Genomic DNA, 21,021 nt, shown 5'->3' with positions numbered 1-21,021 from the left:
CGCTTGTCGTGTGATGTGATATGAGGTGTAATGATCGACACTTTTCTTGCAACTAATAATGATGAATTTTATTATTCGAGCTCGAATGAATATGATGAGCTTGTACGATGAGACGTACGGGATGAGCGCGATAATCTCGTTTGTTATTTTTCTCTGCTGCTTGTAGACAACTCGCAACTTACAAAATCGCTAGGTTTTCAACACTCGCAGCGCTAGTAAGGTATTGAGAACGTAGTTTCCTACATCATAATTTCAATTATATATTGGGTCATCTAAAAAGTATCCGCGGTACTTTGTCACTAGATATATGACCATCAACACACATCTAGTGACAAAAAACCGCGGATACTTTTTAGATGACCCAATATAAACGCGTCAAGTATATTATTATGTTTAAGAATATTAAAGTATAAATAAAATGTGCCAAATAAAAGATAAATAGAATCATTAAATTAAAAAACAACTTTTATCGAGGAATAATTATGTTTGCAATATTTAAGCGTATACTTCGAAAACCAAACTGATACAATTAGAAAAGGATGGTTCATTTCGAATCTAATAACGCAGTTTACGTATATATACATTATAATGCATACTTAAAGTTATACTGTATTTTATATAGATGTCCGGAAATCGGCCGCAATACTACAAGAAGAAATTCGGACTTAAGAAGAAAGAAAAATGTATATAAAGATCGTTCTGGAAATAAGTCGCTTTCGAGTTATAACTATTTATATTTTAAGAAAATTGTAATTTATTTTTTGTAATCATAATTTATTTCATATGGTTTTAACATAAATAACTACATTTCAGATTATTTTGGCATTACCAAAAATGCAGCACGCGGATACGTAGTCCGCTAAGTATCTCTCTTTTTTAATCTTTTTTATTTAAAAATTTTTTTATTTTACTAGAAGGATATCAAGCAGACTATGCCTCCACATGCATCTTGAGTAACGCCAAAATATTCTAAAATGTAGTTAAAAAAATAGTATGAAATAAGTTATTATTGTAATTAAAAAAAATCAATTACAATTTTTTTTGTAACATAAATGTAGTTATAATTTGTAAACGATCTATTTCCGGACCTATGTTTATATAGCTCTTGTTCCTTATTTTGATTCGCTAATCACTTCCCAAAGCATTGCGATTTTCCAGATACCCTGTATACCTAAGTGTTTTTTATTAATATTCTTGTTTTATTGGCACTCTCTTATATTCGTATATTAATTATTAGTTTTGTTCTTCAGAATTATAAGTAATTTGATGCGTTTTTTTTTGAAAATAATTGTGCTTATTAAATGTATTATACTACATACTATTATTATTTTAGGATAAAAAATACATTCAATCATGACATCGTTTATCTTACAGAATTTCCTTTCTTCTTAAGAAAATAAATTAATAAAAGATTATTTTCATACATTTTCGGAGCATAAATGAACAACAGGGAATATATAGTTTAAATTTCTACGGAAATTATGTATTATAATTATGTATTATGTATTATTACATAGAAATTCCTGTAGAAATTATGTATTATTTAATTTTATAATGTGTTTATTTATATTTTAAATATAATGGCAGCGAATATTAACATTTATTAATATTTAGATAAAAGAGAAATAAAATGCGTTTATAAATTGGTAAGAAAAAAATGTATTTTTTCTGTATGTGAATTGGCTTTGATATATGTCGATTTTGAATTAATAAACGTAAGATGCATGATAAATTGTCTACCACAATTTTATATATTTATTTTTTATTAATACTTAATGAAAGATTAAGATACTTAATCAAAGTTCAGAATTAATGTATTATTCTGTTGTCAAATATTTTAATCAATAATCAGTATACGCCGGAAAACGCCGGATCAGAATTCTGCCGAAAACAGAGATTTTCAAACTACACATGCATTCAGTATTTTTTATTCTTCTCTATTAGATTGCTCTTAAGATTAAGCTCAGAACTACGATTAACATAATGTTATAGATATAATAGCAATTTAATGTATGTGTAATAAAAGACCTATAATATATAAAAACCCATGTCCATCTGCCCTACATGTTTATTAAAAGGACAACATTTTCCTGAAAAGTGTTTATTTATTATTTTAACTTATATTCAAATTAAAACATTCAAATGTCAGTATAGTTAGAGATTTCTTTATTCTTCAATTTTAGTAGTGGAAAATAAATTTTACACATTATTCTGGAAAATCAATATGAAGTACATCTTATGAATAGATCAAAATGAATTTTTGTTGATAAAATGTTAGATTCCAGGATCCCTTTAATTGTTTAAAGGCTGTTAATATTTTTTATCCGTTTTTGTACATACACTGTTAAAAAGTTCTAGAATATTATTACAATTTAGTTTAACAAGAAATGCGTATTAAGTATGAAATAAGTAGAAAATAATGAATAATTTACAAGCTACTTCTCTACTATTTTTAATATAAAATTTACGATATTATTAATTTCTAGAAAATATAAAATAATAGTTTTGTGCAATTTAAAATTTAATTTCGAATATTGCTTTATTTAAAATTTTTCTCCAGTTTTAGTAATATCATTTAACTTTAAATATATATAAAAATTAAAAACTATATATATATAAATATATATAATAAAAATTATGTATATTAAAAACTAAAAATCTATAAGCATTTATTAATAAATTATGTATACATCTACATAATTGAAATAAAATTTGATAAAAATTTATATTGATTTTGTTTTTTATTATTATAAATAAATGTTTCGGTTTTTGATGCAATATTTTTAACAGATATATTTGTTTATTTTCTGCCTATACCATAATTAAAAATTAATGTTACAACTATATCTTTCGTACAAATGTACAAATGATATTCTAAATGTTTCTATTAAAATAATCAAGTCATTCTTATCTTTTTTATGCTAATGGAGATATATTTGTCACGAAACTTAGAGTAAATATTCTTAGATAATAGTTTATCGTTCTTGGTCAAATATTTAATTTTAATAATTTTATTTTATTTATTTGTGCAGCAAGTTATTAATAGTATTATAGAATAACACAAGGACGATGAGTGTATACATGCAAAATGATGAGGCACCAGCAAATCTGCTGTTCTAACGCCTATCAGTATATATCAATCGACGGATTCTTGGGAGGATTCCATTTTCTTACAAATCGATTGCCTACATCATTTGCTTACTTCATTTTTGCCATCGATGAAATACTATCAAAAATCGTCAATTATGACCTTTACCCTTTTAGATAGAGCCTTAAGATAATCCCGGAGATAATTAAAGAACGTTGACATCTCGATAATTAGGTAATATAAATTTGTAATTATTAACACAGATATTATACAGCTAATACATTATTAAATTAATGACTTTATATTATATAATATAAATATTCTATAAATAAATATGCATACTTGTAATGCTAAGATATATCTTATATATACTTTCAAAAAATTACAATTTTCTTCTCTACAATTTACATTTTTCGATCAAACTTTGACGACAACATAAAAATCATAGTTTTAAATCAATTTTGACACTAACGTCTCTACACATGTATATAGTACTACATATTTATTTCATGCATTTTTAATGTCTAGTATCAATTTTGATTATACATCCTATTTTAACGCTAAGGAATCCTAAAGTGGAACCTGAATTCCGATGAGATCACTGTTTTACCGATACAATGCGATACGTCAATATATCTTTATACATATACTACTGCATCAATATCGCATTCAACATAAGTACAAATTTTCTAACAAACTAATCTTTCGTATTAAGTATCTAAACTTAATTCTAAGTACTCAACATTGGTTGTTCATGTAATCTTTAGTGCAAATCAAAATTGTTTTATACTTACGAAGTATAAAATTCGTATACAAACCAAACATTATTACGAGTAGACAAAAAAAACATTATTGAAAGTCGGTAATAAAACTTAATTATGCTAAATTATATAAATTGATTTCACGATTTGACTTTAAAATATGTAGTAATTGTCATTGAATCATTGGTAAAATTATTACTTCCAGGAATTGATGAAAAAAAACTCGTTTTTAATTCTGATCCCGTACAAAAATCTCGAATGGAACATCAAACTGGACATTGCGAATGGGTTTTACGAAAAGCAACAAGGAAAAACTCTCCATGATGAAAATAATTACGTCTTTTCATTGATATGTACAAATCACGCATTCACTGGTATACATCTAACGCGAGGGACTGCAACGAGATCATTGCATGTAACAAATCAATCACTAAGATATACTTGTAATTCTCTAATGTTAAAAATATAAATGTTAAAAATAAACAAGAAGTTAATATTTAACTACTGCTTCGGTCAAAACAAAAAATAATTATTTTTGTTGCACAGTGTTGCAATTATTAATAGACCAAACTTCTCACTCAGATTCTCTGAAAATCGCGATATCATATTTCTAAGTCGTCTTTAATTAATTTAATACATTTACATACATTTAATAGTAAAATTATTTTCTTGTTACAGTGCCTTACTGCAATCGACAGCTTGCCACAAGGAGAGCGTCGCCTCCCATTGACGATGAACAAAGCATATCATCGGAGGACACATCACCACGTGGGTCGCCTTTAAATCACGGAGAAAACCGTGTAAATCGCCGTACTGTCGCCGCACAAAATGCCACGGGGAGAAGGCGATGAGGAAACCTGCTCAAAGAGGCTGTAAATATTTTGAAGCGGTGGCTGAGCGAGCATGAAGTCAATGCGTATCCGAATGACATTGAAGAGGAGGCACTCAGCAGCCAAACCAGCCTCACGATAATGCAGGTAAGTGCTCTTTTTACTAGATAGCTTGCATTATATTTTCAAAATTCTATATGTGGGATTTGAACTCGTGATCTGTTAATAACGAATCCGTCACTTTCAGTTCGTGCCAATCTTTACTGAGTTATTTAATAAATTTGTATACTAAATACAAAGAAAAATTGATGATTATTCTAAACATGAAATTTTTAATAAAATTAAATGAAATTTTAATTAAAAGTCACTTAAAATTAGCAATGATTTTTTAATATTCAAAATGAAATCCAAATTTTAAAAAAGTTTTAAAATTAAATATTTATCAATCGTTAAATTAATAAACAATTTTTGTTATTATATGTTTTGTCGATTTTGTGTGTAATTAGATCATAAAAACATAAATCAAACAATAAATTTGATTTACGACAAGATAAATGCTATCTGTATTGAATAGATATGTTCAGTACGAATATAAAGATTCCAATAAATTTATAATTTATTATTTATTGCGAAAATTACAAACGTAAACATGATTTTTATCTCGACATAATTTTATGTACCAAATATTATTATATATACATTTATTAATAACAAAATTAATTACAATATTAACGTTACAGACTTTGTTTATGCATAGAATTTTACAAAAAATTAAGTTTAATTTCAGAAGAACTGAACATTCAATAAAATTCAAAATTATTTATTATTTGATTTATACTTAATGTTTGATAATTGGAACGGGATTATGTATAACACAGACTGACAAAATTTAGGGGAAGTCTTGTGCTTTGAAAGATGTTTCCATAGGATTTTGAAAACGTCTACGTTGTTCGTTTTTTTCACCCTTCATTTTTTTAAATATTCATAAGCATAGCTTTTTCGGAAATAACTTTTTTATTATTCTTTTCCCAAGTTAAACAAAAAATGATATCAATGTCTGTTTGCAGCATTTAACTGAGAAGTGTTCCAACAATACTTGTTTCAAAAATATTTATTCGATACTTATAAAAATGTCTTGCAAACCGCAAATAAAATACTTTGAAAAAATCGTAAAAAATATCTGATAATTTATGCTTATACGTTTCTAGTTTAAATCCTTTTTTGGAAAACTAATTTCTGACCATTTATTCAAAAATTATTGAATTTAAGGTACCAAAGGAGTCCGCGCGTTATCTATAATGCGATATCCTCTTGAGTCTGACACATAGCCAAAGAAAGGAACATGTTGTGTAGACTTTTTTGGTCACTGACTTTAAATGTGAAGTAAAAAATGTGCAATTCAAAATGGCGGATCCAATATGAAGGTCAACATTTTTTAAAAATCTGTACATCAAAATAGATATCTGGTGGTTTTGTAAATCTCTGATTACTACTATAATCAACAATTGTTGAATTGAAGATAGCAGATCCAATGACGATAAATAATAAATATACACGAAACGTTGACTTTACAATTAGTGTTACCTATCTTGTATCGCATGGAGATATGATTATAATAAGGATAATGCTAAAATCACTGTTCCGTGTACATTTATAATTCATCGCCATTGAATCTGCTACTTTCAATTTAACAATCGTGATTACAGTAGTAATCAGAGACTTACGAAACGACCAGATATCTATTTTCATACATGGATATTTAAAATTCCGTTCTTCATATTGGATCCGCCATTTTAAATTGCACATTTTTTTAATTCACATTTAAAATCAGTGACCAAAAAAGTCTATACAACATGCTTCTGTCATCAATGGCTGTGTTAGATTCGAGAGGATATTGTGTAATGTAGATAACGCATGGACTGCTTTGGCACTTTAAATTCAATAACTTTGAATAAATCGTCAAAAATTAGTTTTTTGAAAGATTTAAACTAGATACATACAGTTATAAGTACAAATTATCAGATATTTTTTATTTTCTTTCCAATTATTTGGTTTTAAATTTTGAAACTTATTGATTTTTTTTACGATTTTTTTAACGGTTTTTTTTTACGGTTTGCATAAAACATTTTTATATGTATCGAAAAAATATTTTTGGAACAAGTATTGATGAAACACTTCTGAACTAGATGCTGTAAAACAGACATAGATATAATTTTTTGTTTAACCGAAAAAAAATAATAAAAAAGTTATTTCCCAAAAAAATTATCCTTGTGGTTCTTTAAAAAAAATAAAGGGGAAGATGGATATAGCATAATTAGTTTGGCAGAAACGTCGCTATCTAATATTAGGCGCCTATCTCATAATAGGGGGCTTTCTTCTATATACAATATATAAAAAAATATCGACGTGTCGCATTTTATCGGTAAAACAGCGATCTCATCGGAATTCGGGCTTCACTTTAGGATACCCTTAACAGCATTAAAATAGGATGAACAATCAAAATTGATACTAGACAATAAAAATGTATGAAATAAGTATGTAGTGCCATACATAATAAATAAGTGTGTAGAGACGCTAGTGCAAAATTGATTTAAAACAATGATTTTTATGTTCGTCAAAATTTGATCGATAAAAATGTAAATTGTAAAGAAGAAAATTGTAATTTTTTGAAAGTATATAAGATATATCTCAGCACTACATGCATTACAAGTATGCATATTTATTTATAGAATATTTATATTATATAATATAAAATCATTAATATAATAATGTATTAGCTGTACAATATCTGTGTTAATAGTTACAAATTTATATTATTTAATTATTGACAATGCTAACGTCTTTAATTATCTCCGGGCTTTTGAGGTTCTTTCGAAAAAAATAAAGGTCATGATTGACGGTTTTTGATTGTATCTCGTCGTTGGCAAAAATGATGTAAGTAAATGATGTAGGCACTCCATTTGTAAGAAAATGGAATCCTCCCAAGAATCCGTAGATTGATATATACTGGTAGACGTTAGAACAGCAGATTTGCTGGTACCTCATCATTTTGTGCATGTATACACTCATCGTTCTTGTGAAACTCAATTGAAATTTGAGTAGGCACACCATTACATAAGACATTGCTAATTAGAAAAAAATTTACTGTAGTATTATGAAAAAAAGGACAAAATTGGATATTAAAAGAATATATAAATCTAATGAAGCTACCTGAAATAAAGGTTTATCTTTTACAATAAGGTATACGATCACCGCAATGACAGATGGATCAAATAATTTTCTAATAAATTTTATATATGTTTGTCTCAAAAGTACATATAAAATCCTAATAAAAAATCATCAATAGTCCCTATCCAAATGTTAAGGGAAGAACACTGTTGAAAATAAACTCTATAAACTTCGTACTCAAGCCAATTTCTGATGAATTTGAGTACGACAGATGCTATAAGTATTTCTGTTGTACTCATATTAACTGCATAATATATAATCAATTTTTCTTTAAGTATATATTATAAGCAATAAAAATTATTAAAGTTTTATTCAACATTTTTGTTACACTCTGTATAGATATCTGTATTTCCATTTCTTCAAATTTATAAACCCTGCCTGTAAAATAAACAGTGGAGCAATATATTTATGACGGACATTATTCGTAACTTGAATAATTTGTTCGAAAAAAAAAGGTTCCTCTTATTCTTATTTATTAATGTATCCTTAAAAATTGATTAGTTTGAAAGTATGTTTAATTCAAAAGAAGGAAAAAGTGTTGTTTTTTTCTTCTGTCGTTGTACAGATTTACAATACAAGCAATAGTCGACTTAAAAAAAGATGAAGAAAAAAAAAAGCTACGAATTTGTTACCGCCTTAAATGTAGTTTTTCGTAAATATGTATACTTAAATAAAAAATATGACATAATATTCACTGAGTGGGAATTGGTGAATTATAAGTAAATAATGTGAAATGATATATGAATATCGTACAAAAGTTTTACATTTCTAAAAATTTGACGTATAAAATTTCCTCTAATTAATTTCCGTAATTTTGCTTGAACTGTAAGGGATAGACTCCTCATCCTCGTCGATCTACCGCAACCGTTGCAGTTCTGCTTGCCGCGTGAAAAATAGGTTTAGTCGCGATCATGTACAAGATTCACTTCGGAATTGATAGTGAACAGGTTTCAGTACCTTGCTAAAACCTCCTCATCTTCTCGTTGTTGCTTTTGAGAGCTCGATATCCAATACAAATGATTACCAACAGAATAGGTATCAGGCAAGCCAGCACTGTGCCACTGATAATGGCCGCTTGACGAGAGCTTATATTCCTGCTGACCTGCGATATGCAATAAAATACATCGTACATGCATAATAAAATACACTACATAAACGTATAAGAAGAGACGTATAATCAAATATCGTGAAAATTTTTGAATTTAATTGGAATCAATTTACAATTTGTGCTCACCGTCGAAAGGACACAGATAATCGTAAAATTTTATCATAAGTCATAGAACAGAATAATGTACTGTTTTTCTGACATAGTACAATAAAAGACATTTTTTATGTAGATGTGTGATAACTGATAAAATTTTATTTTTAAACGGAATACATGGAAACGATAAATTAGCATGCTATTTTCGTATGCTTAACTTAAATAATTTCTTTCTATTAGAGGAAGTGAAAAGAGAGAGATTATCTTAAAATGTAACATATTTAAGAATATTTAAGGGGGGAAACCACAGTAAAAGTTTGAAAAAATCGAAAAAATTTTTTTTCGCTTATAAGGTGCTTTAGGGTCTTAAGAATAACATACCAAAAGATGGAGTGCCGCAAAAATTTCGGAATACCCAAATTTTCCATTCTGCGGCAACGCCTCTCAGGTATGCTCCGAGCGCCTTTTGTGATTCCGGCGCGCGCTGTAATTTATGAGTATAAATTAGGGAGCAGGTATAATGGCGATGGAGGAGGAACTTCCCTCCGAAAATAAACGATAACTAAAAAGGAATGCGTAGATCACGTACAAAAACGCATGGGCACCCACCTCCGTAATTTGAAGAAACGCACAAAAGGCTTGGGAGGAAAAGGGAAATTGACAGGCAAACTGATCGATGAACTGTCAATATATTTCGGGTTAGCTATTCGTAGAAATTGCGAATCAGTCGAAAAAATGAAGACAGCTATATGGGCTACATTACTTCACAAAATATCTACGGATAACCATCCCCAACACGACGATTGCCCGACTGGAGAAAATTCATGGTGCTCGTGGCAAAGGGCAAAATCTTCTAACACTTTGGCTACCTATACGCACAAATCACTAATGTCTGATATAGTTTATGAAGCAATTAAGCCAGTTTACGAACAATTCACTACGGATGATCTTCTCACTCGCTGCATCGAGGGTTTCACTCAAAACAGCAATGAGAGCTTCAACTCGACAGTGTGGGCGATAGCTCCGAAAACTATGAATTCCGGCAAAATAATCATCGACATTGCTACGAACATCGCTTCGTGTGTTTTTAATGACGGATTAATATCAATTTTACATATAATCCAGGTCATGGGCATGAAAATTGGCCCAAAAAGTCACGAACTATGCATGGACTTGGATGAGAAACGCATACAGAAAGCGGAACGATCTTTGAGTGAGGGCGCAAAACAGGCCCGCATCGATCTGAAAACAATTCGAAAGGCCAAACAAGAGCAGGAGATAGATGAAGAAGGCCAATTGTATGGCGCAGGCATCGCAGATTAGAGGTATATAAAAATATTATATGATTTTACAGTACTTAAAACTTTAAACGCGTTTTTCTCGAAACCACTTTTTTTAAACTGGGCGGACACATAACTCGAATAAATCTTTACCGATCGGTTTCAAATTTTGACAGTATATTCAGAATACCTTTCTCTATGGAAGTGCGTAGGGTTTTTTTTTATATTACATGGTTTTTTTTTTATCAACAATTTTATGGCGTTTTTTTTTTGTTAAATTTGCAAGTTTTCCTTAAAACGTGCACCATTTTGCGAAAAATTAATATATCGAAAAAATCCTACGTACTTCCACAGCTATTGATATATAGAACCTAAAAAACTGTCATTTTTTATTCCAGGTCAAAAATTAAGGACTCTAGATGTCCGTCCATGGTCCCTCCTTCAAAAATAGGCGCCATCGGACAAGTGCGGCACAGCCGCATTTTGTATCAAAAATGTATGAAAAAATTCTTATTTGTACTTCATTCATAATATTATAATGCTTATTTTACAAATTTTTGATTGATCATTTCATTGAGCCAAAAAAAATTCCCGAAAATATACTTACTTTTTCGTGCTCTACTGTGGTTTCCCCCCTTAAACTAGTTTACCGTAAAATCTCACGAAATATTCCACGTTACAAAGTATTATAATTTATAAATTTCTAATTGTAAATCAATTCTAAATATCATTATTATTATTAAATGAATTTTTCGTAATAATACATTAAATAAAATAATCAAGTAATAGAAGAAGGATACAAAGAAATATATTGTGACAGAAAAAAAACTCAACTCTCTGATAGAAATTTCTATTCCATTCGAATGCTGTTCTAATGCTGCGTTATATAATGTAAATCATACTTTTTTAGGTAATTTAAACATTCTGTGCATGCATGTGGAATAGAAATTTTCCATCATTTTGATTGATGATGTAAAATTTTGTTAAGATTCTTTCACAATATGTGAACACAAGTATGTGTGATTAAATTATAATAAAATTCATAAATACTATCATTGTGATTGCAAATATAAATGGATGATACAATTAAATAGTTGCTATTGCATTCAATCATTGCTTAGAAACACGTCGCAATACAATCTTTTGTATTAACTAATTATCGCTATACATATACATACAGTTGAAATAATAAGTATGTCTTAAATACAGTTAATATTGTATTTCGATTCCACAGCAAGAACAGTACAGATATGTGTAGTATCTTTGTATTTATAAAATTACACATTAAATGGCATCGAACGATGACGAAAACGATATGTTTGAAAAATATCACCTAAATCTTCTAAAGAGAAAGAAATTATCAATAGTTTTTATATTACATTTTAATCAGACGCGTATCAATTTAATTTTTCGATCAATATATATCATATTTAGATCAATTATGTTGTTACAGATATATAAAGAACGAAAGTAGCTCGTATTAAATATATAAAATTAAAAGATTAATATTAAACGAATAAAAATGTATGTCAAATTAATAAAATATATGTATTTAATGAATCGGAACGGTTCGATTTAACAAAGCTCTTTTCAGCCGCAAGGAACATTTGAATACAAGTATACATACCAGTCGAATACAATTAAAATAGAACAAAGAAAGTTTTCATATAAAACATGATGAAAATATGCAACACATAGATAAAAAAAATTTTTGTTTTAATTATAGTCGATTGATTGAGCATTTGTAATGACTGAAAAGCGCTTTATCAAACCGAAACGTTCTACTTAATTTCATTAAATACATGTTTTAATTAAATTGACATATATTTTTGCTCGTTTAATTTTGGCCTTTTAACTTTTACGAATATATATATATATATATATATATATAAAAGTTTTATATATATATATATATATATAAAACTTTTTCACGTGTGTACAACAGTCATTCTTACATGTGTGCATGCAAAATGTATGTTATTTGAAATTGGAATCAAAATATACAATGTACTGTCATGGTCTGATATACACATATCAATTCACTCAAAATGATGCGTGGAAATAAAACAATTACTGAGCAGAATATATCATTTATACAACTATATTTATGTACTACTAATACTTTCTGTCATTGTAGATTAAAATTTTGTTCTTGGTTTAACTCACGTTTCATTTTTTTTTTCAGTTCGAAGAATTAAAAATAAAGAATAAATTAAACCGAGACTAAAATTAAACAGATTTTGAAACTATTATATAAGGCTCGAAATCTGGCTCCCATGAAACCTACAACAATATCTTTATTATGCATTCATTGTTTTTTTTATGTGGTATGTAAATCGCAAAAAAATAAATTTCAGAAATTTTTTTAACAAATTAAATGAATAAGTGTTTCTTATAGATTTTGGTCTAAATTCGGAAGGCGTTTTGCTCATGTCCAATTTTTTAGATAATTGAGAAAAATGAAATGAATCTATGTAAAGTCCCATTATTATACAATAATCAAGCGCGAGTCATGGAAAGTTTTTTTAACTTCAGAAATGGATATTTTAAGCCCATTCTATAATTGCATAAGCGTAATTGTAAATAATTGCAATTGTAAGAATTGATCAATCACAGACGAATATTCTTCTCATATTCGATTATAATTGACCAATTCTTACAACTGCAATCATTTACAATTACGCTTACGCAATTGTAGAATGGGTTTTATTTTTGGAAATAAAATAACAATTAAAATATCTAATTAGTAATAAGGCTCATAAATTTTATAAAATAAAGAAAAAAGAGGGCTACGAGCCAAAAATTATTATATAATAAACATGAATGTAAAAAAATAAAAGAAACAGACATGTTTTAAGTTAAAGATTTAATATAGAAAGCTAGCAGACGGACGTTCCCATCGTGATCGGATCATTTTCAATGTTAAAAATATACATAATAGTTACAGTCGGAAAAGAAAATAAAAACATAAATTATCTATTTCGCTCTGACGCTGGTAACAAGAAAACGAATATCATAATGTACATATTTATAATATATAACGGAAAAAGAACGTACGCATAATAAAAGCTACTTGCAGTCATTAAAATGCTTATAATGTCAATTTTAGTAAATCGAAAGTCCTTTGATTAAAAGTGAATGGTGAACGCAAATATGTGTTTGATCCTTGAGTCACAAATTAAAAGAGTTTCGGGTGCAAATAGTAAAATTAGAGACAATGCGAAAAGAAATAAAACAAAATCTTGTCTCCTCGGTGTTCTGAGACATAATGCAACATGAATTCTTTTCAGACAATATTTATTAATAGGTTAAACAAAAATTTTAATTTCGCATCTACTACTGTGGAAATAAAAGTTGTTGAATTTAAAGAAACTCAAAATTGAATATCCAAACAAGTTAATTTAACGAATTTTGTATTATAACGAATTTTGTATTATACCTGCATAAAAATGAAATTACAAAGTTATGTTTCTTTATACAGACTTTCAGTTCGTTTTTAACCAAATATAATTACTAGTATGTAAGTATATTTCAAAGTCTTTATAATTACTAACAATTACAGAGATTTTGAATACACTTCAAACTTTTCCAATCGTATATCGCTAATTTAAGGTTTAATTTAGCAAAAAACGAAGTAGAGACTTTTCAAGCTCCTTGCGCTTTGTAACAATTCGCTGATAATCCAGATATCACAAAGAGTTCAAAAAGAATTCAATGATATGTCATCAATTCTGAATTTATTTTCAGACGCAAAAAGAATTCTTTTTCTGAAAAGTTCTAAAAAGAATTCATGTTGTATCTGAAAAGTAATAAGTTTAGAATTAATGACATATCACTGAAATTCATTTTGAATTCTTTTAAATTCTCTGTGCTTTTTGATAATTTAGTATTTAATACATAGAAGAGCGATCTTCATAGTGGAGAATGAACTTAATTCTGATTCAACATCAAATTCACAATACTCATTCGCAAAGAAAAGTTAAGCAATGCATCAAACACAAGTTATCTACAGGAGAATATGAATCTTTCAGACCGCGATAGTCATTTTTATTGCATCTTTAATATATTATAATTAAAATTCACAAGAAAATATGTTCTGCCCCACATTCTTCGCCCCACATTCTTCACCCCAAAAATCTTCGCTTATTAAAAATAAATGGATGATTTCCTTACGAAATAGTGATTACGAAGAAATATTTCATAATAACAAAATACATGCGTATAATAATTTTTTATATAACAAAAGTTTCTCGGGTATCAACTCTTCGAGGTAAACCAAACTTCATAATAACAGGAGTTTAAAAAGTTTTATACCAAGAAATTTATTATATAAAATTTGACAATTCTTATTCTTCTGAATTTTCCAATTTTTGATTAATTAAAATCGGTGTTGCGCGTTCAGCATGCATACCCAAGCTATTTTTATTAACTGCTACGAGTATTATGTAAATATATTTCAAAATCTTTACATTAATAAATTGTTTCAAGGAGACAATACTTTGCATTATTGGAGAATATATAGTATATATGCGTCGTCAATGTAATCATAAAAATAATAATTCGTGAATTGTCTAATGTCACGCGTTAATATTCAAATTCTTGTTTTCATATTAATTATAATATTATGTGATTTTGTCATAATCGTAACAAAGGCAAGTAACAAAGGCGAAACAGTCCCGAATCTTTGATAAAACCATTCGTTATTTTACAAATATCTACTCATTAAAATTCTTTTATTCCGAGTGAAATCTCACTCTAATCTAAAGAGTGAAAATTGAATCTTTAATAAGATAGTCTATTAAACAAATAATTAAATTCAATAGACGAGATAAAGTAAACTATTAAGTCTTGAAGATTTATTATAAGATTTGCTTTTCTCGTTACTTTAATCGATTCGTTCATAATATATGTATAATTTCGAATTTTTATGCGAACGACAATTATAACGAAGATCTGGGCGTTTATTTATTACGTCCATTGTACATATTGAGATCACGTATGAGATGCACGCTCAATTTTAATAAAACAATTTAAAAATACAAACAATTTATTTCGAGGAAACGGTACAATAAAATAAAAATTTCATTTCTATTTAAAGCAATTCTGATTCTCAATTTGAAAATATTCTTATTTTCTACATGGTATTTTCTCTCCAAAATTATAATTATTATTATTGAGTAACGAGAATATATTCTTCTTGGTTTAATTAAAATTTCTTCATGTAAGCAGGTTGATTTAACGCTATATAATCTTATTTCAAGATTTATATTTTAAAAATAAAGACATTACCAATATAAGAATATTTCTTCTTCCTCTGCGTGTTTCAATAATTTAAAATTTTAGAATTTTATTAAATATATAAAATTGCATTAAATATGGAATGAGATGTAGAGCTACACAATTTGTCGGTCAAACGGTATATTTAATACACATAAACTAACTAAAAACATTAGTATTTACATTTTCTGACAAGGAAACATGTATCTTCCTTCGATCTCTTAGCTATGATTTTAAAATAATAAACAGTTCTCCGAGTAATAAGCAGTTAATCGTGAGCAATCCATAATAGAGAACAGTGTTAACGAACATGGCTCAACAGCAACCAGAGGGTATAGTGCAGTTTTACAAAGAATCTGGATTAGATGCGAAGGGTAATCAGTTAGTCACATGTGGACGCTGCAGACAAAAATCGGAGCCTGATTTTATCATCGATCGTGTTAGAATGAAATGTCATATATACAATGAGCATGGAGAATCAGAAATAATGGACGACCCAAAATATCAGTCCGTAGCAGCAAGATTTAATCTTCATCGCCAAAATGCAAACCAAATTGACGTTGGGGAATGTCTTGTTTCAAATTGTAACACGAAAATTAAAAGTAAATTTGGTAAAGGATTACCATTTGAAAACCATTCGATAACGCATCACACAGACGACAAAAAAACTGTTTTTTTTGCAAAAGCAGTAAAAATAGATTCTGGACGAAAAATACTGAATAATTACAAAATAAAAAACACCGAATATGCGAAATGCTCATTTTGTCGGACGCTGATATCCTTGGAAGGTTTGGATTCGCATCCTGCTGTGATACTCGTGGCCTTAAACAGACACTTGATACCACATATTGAGTATGTAAAATATATTGTTCATATTTATCATTCTCAAAAGTATGAAAAGTTGATTTTATACATTTTGTTTATTTTGTTTTTACAATTTCGTTATTAATTCGAAAAACAGAAAAGATTTTTGCAAATAGAATTGAAATTGAGCATTTCTTCATGAAATTAGTTTTATATAAATTAATGTTATATAAATTCCCCTGATATGTATATATCTTATATAAGAAAATAAGTTTTCTGTACATTTTCTGTAACCATTATTTTGTCATACGTACGAATATACGCTAAGTACATTTTACTATGTAACATTTAAGATGTTTTGTAATAAATTAAATTCTTCGTAATGACCGTTATGGTAATCATATAATTTATATGTATTAATTGAAACATAATAATTCCTTGCCATATGCTCATATTGCAGTCATTGGTAATCTACAAATCATTGTAGACAATTAATTTAAAATTGACACGGAACGTAACTAATATAAAACAAAAATTAATCAACTATATTTAATAATAATCTTATGGCTTCCACAGCGATTATTCGGACATACTAGAAAAAAAAGTACAAGATTTACAGTTCCTAGACGAAGCATTCATACAAAGTGAGCTAGAAAAAGAAAAAAAAATGCAATTAGATATAAATGAAGCAAAGCAAAATATTGATAAAGAAGTTAAAATAAAGAGACTGAAAGAAAAACAAAAACGGAAGCTGCTTCAGAAGATCTTAATACGCTACTGCAACAATACAATATGAAAATAACGAAATGTATTAAAATAGGAAAATATAAACTACATTGTAATATAGATTCTAATCACAGATATACATATGATGCTAATAAGTTATATTGCATAAGAAACCATTGGGAAATTCATCACGGGCCGAAAAATATGATTTACAATGAAATAAAAAATGATGGAAATGTAATATTTCGAAATTACAAAATAACGGATGGAACATTAGCAACCTGCTCTAAGTGTGAATATTCAGAAAATATGGAAAAAGACAATAAATTGTATTTGGACGGTTTGAAAATTATAAGAGACCACTGGATCCAAAACCATGGGTATAAAACGAATATTTTTTAGACATATCAAAAATTAATTGCGTTTTACTTGATTTATTTCTATAACTTTATAATAATCCAAAGAGATAATTGATCTATGACTTCGGTTTTGTTCTATCAAAAAACATCTTATCATAAATATTTTATAAATAGTAATATAATCACAGAGCAATTAAATACAAAGAAGCGCCAGTTATGGTCAAAGTTAGACACACGCATACGAATGTACTTTAAATGAAATCATCTCAACAATAACTGCGCGACAATTGCTTTCGATCTTTCAACACATAATCAATATATATATGAAATATTATAATAATACCAAATTTAATTAGAATTTTAATTTCATGCTAAATCTTAAAACCTGTAAAGAACTTCTTCAGAATAATGTAACTTTTTATTATTTTTAAGATTATTTTATTTAAAATACATACATATATATGCGAAGCTATAGACAATCGTTTTGTAGGCAAATGGGACCCTTCTTTTACGTGTAGTAATTTAACGTTTAATTTTCATCATAATTGATGTTATTTTGTACTTAATTGATTTACTCAAATAAACGATCTCATTTATAATTTTAATATTTATCCCAAAACAATTATTTAATAACAGTTCGACGTCAGGTAGGCCAAAGACAGATGAAAATCTACAAACTAAGATACAAGAACTAAAGATGAGAAGCTGCAACGCAGATATCACATACATCGGAGAGATATGAGATTCAAGAAGTACACATTGTTGAGTAATTATTCACTTTTCTTATATCAAATAACTTTAACATGAAATGAATGAGGTATGAAAATTAAATATTAACTTCCAATAAAAGTATAATTCATTTATGATACAAAAAATGTAATAAATTTTAAACTATGTTTCACGTTATTAACAAACTGATAAATTACAAAATATTTAAGCTTTTTTCAATTATACAAATATTAAAAATTTCTTACATAATATGCATCATATTTCCTGTATGTGGAATATAAGCAAAAAGTATGATAAATATTAACATTTTCTGCTTATATATTGCTTATATACGGAATTTGTGATGATAGATTCAATAATGAATGTATGTAAACGCAAAGAAGAGATCGCTAACAAACGTATCGCGACAATTGCGGTTTCTTCGTTGGTAACGAAATATTAGGGCGTATTTAGCATGCATGTATAATGTGCAACACGTTTACTATCAGAATTGCCCCTAATAAACGGTCATTCATTTATCTTAATTAAATAATTTCTCATTAGTTAGAACGCGAAAATTGCAAAATGGCAAAAAATTAACTTTTTTGTTCAATTTAAATTACTTCAACCGTACTTTAAATTTATGATCGGACACCCTAGCAGTATATCTGTCAACATTTGCATATTACATTATGTGATTTAATTTCTGTATATATAGCATTATATTACAATATTCAATTTTAAAGACATTAATTTTATACAAGTATAACATAAATAAATTACAAATGTAAATGTTAACGAATTGATAATATCAATACTGAATCTAAAAAATGCAAATTTTGATTTAATTTCTCAACAGGACGTACACTTTGAATTTACATTGTTATGTATTTCATGGCATTTTTCTGTTTTTTAAATAATACGTAATAGTTTCTATCTTTTTAATAATATGTAAATATAGGCCTGAACAAGACATTCCGAGTGAGAGTGTACCAGAGACACAAGAGACACCAGAGGCAGAGTCCAGCGAAATACAAAGTACTGCGACGCAAAGTTCTGCAACTGTGGAAAATATGCCAAGACAAAGCAGTGACGATGAAGATATACCAGTCTCCGGCGAAACGCAAAGTCCTTTGACTGTGGAACCACTATCAAAACAAATAAGATCAGATCCTGGTAATTACTCGCTTCGTTTATGTCACGTAAAGATAAATCTTACATATTGTACAATTTGTAATAAATATAACTTCTCCTGATCACATAAAACTCATTAACAGAATAAAATTATACAGAAAATTATACAGAATATCTTTTGATGTGTGTTGCAATTTTTGTAATAACTTATTAAATGAAATATAAATAATACATATGTGCAAAAACAAAATTACAGATGTTATAGATCATATTGAATCCGAAAAGAATTCAAAACCGTCGCTACAAGGGCATCATTGTACAAAGGATATTATGCTATGTGTTTTAATAGTCCAAATTTACTAATATTTAAAATGAAATATTTTTTAAAATAATCTTTTCAAATGAGTTTAGGAAGAAATCAATATTTCATTTTATCAAAAGTATCGAATATGTAACCTTTTTCGTAAGCCAGAGATGTAAAAATAAAAACCTTGTTCATTGAAATTATCAAATTTTTTTGATTTTCAAATTCAGTCATACAGAAAAAGATACAGATGATAATAGAGAAATTTTTTAAATAATTTAACCCGTATTATATGACTAGGAGAAGTGTTGCTCTATTAAAATTGCTGAATATGGCACTGTACGCATTGAAACATTGTAGTAGTGCCGGGAGATGAACAATTTAAGCTATGATTTCAGTTTTTAAAATACGATTTCTCAAATTATTGTTGTGAATAAACTTTTGACAAAACCAATTGTATTGAGATACTCATTTTACATATTTAACATTTTTATAGATGTAGTTGAATAATTGTCACTGTGGCGGATTCTCATTTGACTATGAAAGCATTACGCAAACAAGTAGCATCCATATTTGGCTGGAAGATCAAAGAATAAAATATTCTGAATGTTTATCGTAATAGAATCAAATTACAAATTAAATAATGATAGTCTTGTAAATATAATAATCTATATTATTTTACATAAATATTTTATTAAAGATTTTATTAACAACTATTTCGAACTGTTAAACAGCTATTTAATTTGCACAAATGATTTATATAATATATCTTGAAAACTAACGTGGTTCTAATATTAAAACATATAAAAAATAAGAGCATAAAAAACCACAGCACAAGTTATAGTTTGTGATATTTAATTATTATTACATAAATTAAAACATTAAACGTTTCGGCCACAATCTGGCCATCTTCAGTAATTCAATAATATTCTTAAAACGCAGAGTTACATCTAGTTGACATTAAATTCAACAGTCGAGAATTGTAATTAATTAAACATGTTCTTTTATATGTGAAGATGCTTCATACAGTAATGTTAAAACGCCAGTTGTTATATCAAGAAAAGTGTAGAACAAGAATTTCCAGATTCTAATTTAAATAAAATTGTATATATTAAAATCTTCTAGTCGGAATATAAAGAAATAGAATCATTACCTGTTTTACAGCAAAAAAACCAAACGATGAATCTCAAGTATTTCTTTTACACAATTAGAATTTTGTCGTGACGTTATGTGTTGTTATTTGTCCTATCATGTATTTTACCACTATTTATATATCTGAGTCAACAATTTAGAAACATTCTAGAATTATTTATTAAAGGAA

General features: G+C 27.8%; 1 protein-coding gene and 1 pseudogene across 2 annotated transcripts; both read left to right on the top strand.

The window, feature by feature from the left end:
- Window positions 1-32: 32 nt before the first annotated feature.
- Window positions 33-20,154, top strand: LOC105154924 (uncharacterized). The gene is made up of 8 exons (XM_087414900.1): window positions 33-220; window positions 623-4,264; window positions 4,528-4,826; window positions 15,958-16,517; window positions 17,046-17,575; window positions 18,191-18,320; window positions 19,224-19,438; window positions 19,653-20,154. Exons 3-5 carry the CDS (start codon window positions 4,821-4,823, stop codon window positions 17,263-17,265), a joined length of 786 nt encoding a protein of 261 aa, XP_087271026.1. The 5' UTR covers window positions 33-220; window positions 623-4,264; window positions 4,528-4,820; the 3' UTR covers window positions 17,266-17,575; window positions 18,191-18,320; window positions 19,224-19,438; window positions 19,653-20,154.
- On the top strand, window positions 9,570-11,122 carry LOC147906806 (uncharacterized; annotated as a pseudogene). Its single transcript, XR_015547854.1, has 2 exons — window positions 9,570-10,433; window positions 10,787-11,122. The product of XR_015547854.1 is annotated as an uncharacterized LOC147906806 (transcript).
- Window positions 20,155-21,021: the final 867 nt, after the last annotated feature.

The sequence above is a fragment of the Acromyrmex echinatior genome, chromosome 17 (assembly GCF_024713525.1).
Source record: "Acromyrmex echinatior isolate Ae372 chromosome 17, ASM2471352v2, whole genome shotgun sequence".
NCBI classification, from domain to species: Eukaryota; Metazoa; Arthropoda; class Insecta; order Hymenoptera; family Formicidae; genus Acromyrmex; species Acromyrmex echinatior.
This window is presented reverse-complemented; position numbering and strand designations above follow the sequence as displayed.